General features: G+C 31.2%; 1 protein-coding gene across 1 annotated transcript; it reads left to right on the plus strand.

The window, feature by feature from the left end:
• The first annotated feature begins 2,062 nt into the window (after positions 1-2,062).
• LOC133817015 (disease resistance protein RPS5-like) lies at positions 2,063-5,683 on the plus strand. Its single transcript, XM_062249395.1, has 2 exons — positions 2,063-5,065; positions 5,200-5,683. The coding sequence occupies exon 1, from the start codon at positions 2,338-2,340 to the stop codon at positions 5,056-5,058; it is 2,721 nt and encodes a 906-aa protein (XP_062105379.1). The 5' UTR covers positions 2,063-2,337; the 3' UTR covers positions 5,059-5,065; positions 5,200-5,683.
• The last annotated feature ends 317 nt before the right edge of the window (positions 5,684-6,000 follow it).

The following is a 6,000-nucleotide window of genomic DNA, read 5'->3' on the forward strand; positions in this document are numbered from 1 at the left end:
GCAATAAAGTAGTATTAAATTTTGCCTTTTTTTTTTTTCCTTTTTACGATTTATTCCATTTTGGTCTCCTCAGCTTTAGTTAAAATACAACAACGAACCTTGAGTTTCCAAAAATTCAATAAAAGATTTTTTGTTTTGCAAAATGGAAAAAAAAGTACCATAAGTTTAATTTGGGTAAAATGATCAAATAAGACCAAAATAGTTCCTTTTTTTCATTTTAATTTATTAATAGAAGTTTTGAACTAATAAGTTTTATTTTAATATCTAAATAATTTTACTAATTTAAAAATAGAATATAAGCTTAAAACCAAAATTTTGTTTTAATTTTATTTTTGTTTTTCATTTATGATATATTTTAGTTTAACTTTTATTAATTTATGTAAAATTATTTCAATTTTTTTATATTCTTAAATTAAATTAAAAAAAAATTAGATTATTAATTTATATTCTAGATTTAAATTAATTTTTTATATTTAAAATTTAAATTAATGCTCTATTAATAAGTTAAAATGCAAGAAATCATAAAAATGATATTTTGGTCTTATTTGGAAAAAATGGACTAAAATTGAATTCAGATGACTTTTTTTTTACCATTTTGTAAAACCAAGGATCCTTTTTTAATTTCTAGAAACTTGGAGTCCATTATTGTATTTAGTTAAAATTGAAGAGACCAAATTAGAATAAACCCCTCTTTTTATGTGGGATCATTTCAAAATGTCCTTTGCTTTCCTTTTTCTATAGAATTGTTCTCACTTATTTTATGCTTTCCCATTTGTCCCCACCCTTGAACCCACCCCATTTAAAGTTATAATAAAATTACATAACACAAACAAAATTAAAAATTTAAAAATTACGTAACAAAATTTTATTTTTCCTGGTTATAAGTATTGGTACATTTTTTGTATATTATTCAAACATAATCTCTTTCTCATAGATATTGTTGTGAGTGCCCTGAGCTTGAGAAAGAATGACTATTCACTTGAGAATAATTGATTATATGAATCCAAAAGAGATAAGAAATTAACTAATATATATTGGTTTATGTGCTTTTTTTGTTTAAGGAGATGGAGTGATTTAGATCACTATTTAAAAATATTTAGAATGTAAACACATTGGGCTTGTTTGGTAAAATTTTTGTTTTTGAATTTTTTAAACACAAAAATGGAAATGTTATTTTATTTTTATTTCTTTATTTTTAAAAAATAAAAATATGTTTGGTAATTATTTTTGTTTTTTGTTTTTAAAAACAAAAAATAATAAACGTTTTTGATAATTTTGATTTTGATTTTTTGTTTAACAATATGAGAAGTTGTTTTGAAGAAGAGAAGAAAAAAAGAAAGGAAAAATAAAAAACTGTTTAAAAAAATTTTGAAAGTGAAAAAATTTTATTTTCAAAATTTAATTAATTTTAATTAAAATTTTAAAAAATAATAAATAAAAATAGAGTTACCAAACATATTTTTTATTTAATTGTCAAATTTTTAATTAATTAAATAAAAAATTATTTTTTTAAGTGTTACCAAACACCACCATTATGAGTGTGTTCATAAAATATAATTGGAAAGAATAACTTGATCCAACAATAATTGATGGGAGTACATGCATGTGTATTAGAAATACAAAGTAGTGATTTTAATGTGTATTTTATGATTGTGTATATTCTAGTTATTTAGAGTTTTCTGCTAATTTTTAAAAAAAATTCAAATAATTTACAGTGGCGAAAACAAGATTCAAACAAATTGTTGCAAGCGGATTAATTTTTTAAAGCGCGTGGATAACTAATTTGTTTAAACATTTTCAGTACTATAAATTATTTAGATTTTCTCAAAATTTACCAGAAACTTTAGACAATTACAATATATAAAAAAATACACCAAAAATTATTCCCGAGGCAGGCGCTGCGAATTTTCCCATAGTGATTAAAGTGAAAAGGAAATTTGGATAACTATGTATTATTCGTATATGGCTGTTTACCAATATATAAAGTTGATTAAGGCATATCAATGGTGAATTTTCATTCTATTCTTTTCTATGAAAACACTAGTACAAGAGGCACGGGAATAATAAGATCTTTTGCGACTTTCTTTCCTAGCATATATATACTCTTATCTTTCGACCACGTTATTATTATGTAACTTTTTTTTTTATATTTTGAATTTTTTTTTCTTTTGAGAAAATTTTATTACGTAAACAGTCGACCATCGCATCAAACCTCCTTCTGATCAGCTCTTCACACCAAAATTATCTTACACCCTCTACATTTTGCTTCCTTATTCTCTCCATAATCATATCACTTTCTTTCTCAGTTTCAAAACTCATCCAATCTTCCAACGAGCAATGGGTAATTGCATCTCAATTTCTCTTCAATTTGATGCCATATTTTCCAATTGCTATCAATTCACTGTTGCACAAGCCACTTACGTGCATAATCTTAAAGAAAATCTTAAGGCTCTAGAGAAAGCTTCAGAGGAGTTAACTGATGTGAAGAATGGCTTAGTGAGAAGAGTCAAGATTGCTGAGGAGGAGGACCAGTTGGCGTGCCTGGAAACAGTCCAGAGGTGGATTTCAAGGGTTGGAGCATTGGAAAATGAAGTTCAAGAACTGCTGCAAACAGAATCTGAAGAAAGAAACAGACTATGCCTTTGGGGTTGCTGCTCAAAGAACTACAAGTCCAGCTATAAATATGGGAAAAGGGTGTTGAGGAAGCTCGCTGAAGTGACTGATCTGAAAGGCAAAGGAATATTTGAGGTGGTGGCTGAAAGGGGACCAATAGCTCTTGTGGTTGAAGTTCTAGATGAGCCGACGGTGGGAATGGAACCAATTTTTGATCGTGTGTGGACAAAACTCAACGAAGAAGATGTGAGAATTATGGGGTTGTATGGAATGGGAGGAGTGGGCAAAACCACCCTTTTGAGAAAGATCAACAACAATTTCCTCAATTCTCAAAATGAGTATCATGTTATATGGGTAGTGGTATCTAAAGATCATACTATTGAAAAGATACAAAATAGTATTGGAGAAAAAATTAGGCCTTCTTTTGGGGAAGACACGTGGAAGAACAAAACAAGTCAACAAAAATCTCAAGACATTTGCAATGTCTTGAACAGAAGGAAATTTATTTTGTTGTTGGATGACATATGGGAGAGAATTAATCTTGTTGACGTTGGGGTTCCTTTGCGTAACACACAAAATGGTTCCAAGGTTGTATTCACCACTCGTTCCAAGGATGTTTGTAGTCGCATGGAAGTTGATAAGCAAGTTGAAGTGAAGTGCTTGCCATGGGAAGAATCATGGAAGTTATTTGAGGAAAAAGTTGGCAACGAGGCCCTTAGTGTCCACCCAGATATTCTTCATTTAGCCAAACAAGTTGCGAAAGAGTGTGGCGGTTTACCTCTTGCACTAACAACTATAGGTCGTGCCATGGCTTGCAAGAGAACACCTCAAGAGTGGAGATATGCAATTCAGATCTTAAAGAACGCAGCCTCAAGTTTTACAGGATTGGGAGATGAGGTATTTCCTCTTTTAAAGTTCAGTTACGACAATTTATCTAGTGAGAAAGTTAGATCTTGTTTTCTGTATTGCTCATTGTTTCCAGAAGATTGGGAAATCAATAGAGACGATTTGATATATAAATGGATGTGTGAGGGGTTTCTTGATGAGTGTTCTGATTTTGAGAGTTTGCAAGGCCAAGGATATACCATCATTGGCTCTCTTCTTTATGCATGCTTATTAGAAGAGGTCGGTGAAACACGTGTAAAGATGCATGATGTGATCCGGGACATGGCTTTATGGATAGCTTGTGGGTGTGAAAAGGCAGATCACACTTTTTTTGTGAAAACGAATGTTGAGTTGAAAGAACCAATGATTGAAAGATGGAATAAGGTTGAAAGAGTCTCTTTGATGAAAAACCGCATTAAGAGTCTCTCAGAAAGTGTGTCATGTCCTAACCTCTCAACATTATTTCTTCAAAGAAACCAATTGCTTCAAGTTAGTGGCAGCTTTTTTGAGTTCATACCTAAATTAACAGTTTTGGATTTGTCAGATAATGGATCATTGACTTGTTTGCCAATGGAGATATCAAAATTAGTCTCATTGCAATACCTCAATCTAGCATCTACAAGCATAAAAGAGTTCCCAAGAGAGTTGAAGAACTTGAAAATGTTGAAATACTTGAACTTAGATTATTTACGTAATCTTAATGTAATTCCGGAAGGAGTGATATCAAGCTTTTCTCGTCTTCAAGTGTTACAAATGTTTTGGTGTGGAACAAGGTCTGGAGAGATGGTGGAGGATAGAGTTGAATGTGGTAGTGAATTACTAGTACAAGAATTAGAGAATTTGAAACACATAATGACATTGGGTGTCTCCATAAAATATGTCACTGCCCTTGATAGATTGTTGACCTCCCATATGCTACTGAACTCCACTCAACGTCTATTTCTCCATTTTGAAAGCACCTGGCAGTTTCTTAATCTATCTACTCTTTTGAGGATGGAACGGTTAGAGAAACTTTTCCTTTTAAAATGTTCAAGGTTAGAAGAGTTAAAGATAGATTGGGAATGGAAAAGAAGAGAGGAATGTTCTTCCCATGTACCAAGTCCTCCTCAATGCTCAACTAACGACTTGTTCCTAAGCCTTCGTGAAGTCCGTGTTCATTCTTGTCCTAATTTGAAGGAATTGACTGGGCTAGCTTTTGCTCCAAACCTGCAGCTTCTTAAAGTCAATAAATGCCCTGCATTGGAAGAAATAATAAGATTGGAGAAACTAGGAGATGCTCCAGAGGAGGTGAAATGTTTACAGCCTTTTCTTAAACTTGAACATCTAACATTGTTGAGGTTACCGAAATTAAAGAATATCTACCCAAAACCTCTGTGCTTTCCTTGTCTAAAGGACATTGAAGTAGATCGTTGTGAAGAGCTGAAGAAACTTCCAGTGGGTTCTACTGTGACTAAAATGCGACCCGATTTGAAGATTAGGGGAAGGAAATCTTGGCGGAATAAGTTAGAATGGGAGGATGAGACCACTCGAGATGCCTTTCTCCCTTGTTTTATTCGGTGAACTACAGGTGAGATATTGCCAACTTACATTTTGAGTAATAATCTTCCTTCCATATATATATAATATATAATATTATTTTTTATTATTAAGTCTGCATTTTCTGATTTAATGTTGTACATAATTTGTATTGCAACGTCGCAGTTCTTATGCTTCAATTGTTTTTGGGCTGGCTGGGAAACATAACTTAAATTTGTATTGAAACATAACGTTCAATTTATTCAGCCAATTGAACGTTTTGTAGTTTGAGGCATCTCCACATAATAAAGGTATACTCACTCATCATTTGTATTTGGTCTAATCTGTATTTTGAAATCTCTTGTGAATTATCAATGTTTAAATTTGACATGTTGTAATCTTGACCGCCTTCGTCCATGTTGTCAAAGCTGGGTTGTATGTGCTGGCCCAACCTTATTCCCTTTGTCATTTTGGCCATTTGAATTTGAATTAATTTCAGCTATTTCTGTTATCCATGTTCTTCATTGTCTCCATTAATTTTAATTTATCAACGGTATGTGAAACAATAACCAGTTTCCTTATTTCTTGTTTTTCTATTTGTGAGGACTTTTCTGTTTACATGATTGTGTTATCTTTAAAAATAAGATAAAATGAATGATTTTACTTGCTATCCTCAATGTTTTCTTTTTTAAAATTTCAAGTGGTTGTGATTAACAAAAAAACAGATAAAACAATTATAGTGATCATTGTGACAAAAAATTGGACTAATGTCATTCCAATCTTTCAGTTTATTTGTAGAAAATTTAAACATATTTAAAATTATACTTACCAATGTGATGCTTTTCTTTCTAATCTATTATTTATATAATACAGTTTCACCTAAAACAAATATGTGTGATTGCAAATTATATATGCAACATGTAAATTTTGTGTATCTCAATTGTTACTTATGTAATGGTGAGCTGAGAAAATAATGACTAGAATATG

The sequence above is a fragment of the Humulus lupulus genome, chromosome 2 (assembly GCF_963169125.1).
Source record: "Humulus lupulus chromosome 2, drHumLupu1.1, whole genome shotgun sequence".
Classification (NCBI taxonomy): domain Eukaryota; kingdom Viridiplantae; phylum Streptophyta; class Magnoliopsida; order Rosales; family Cannabaceae; genus Humulus; species Humulus lupulus.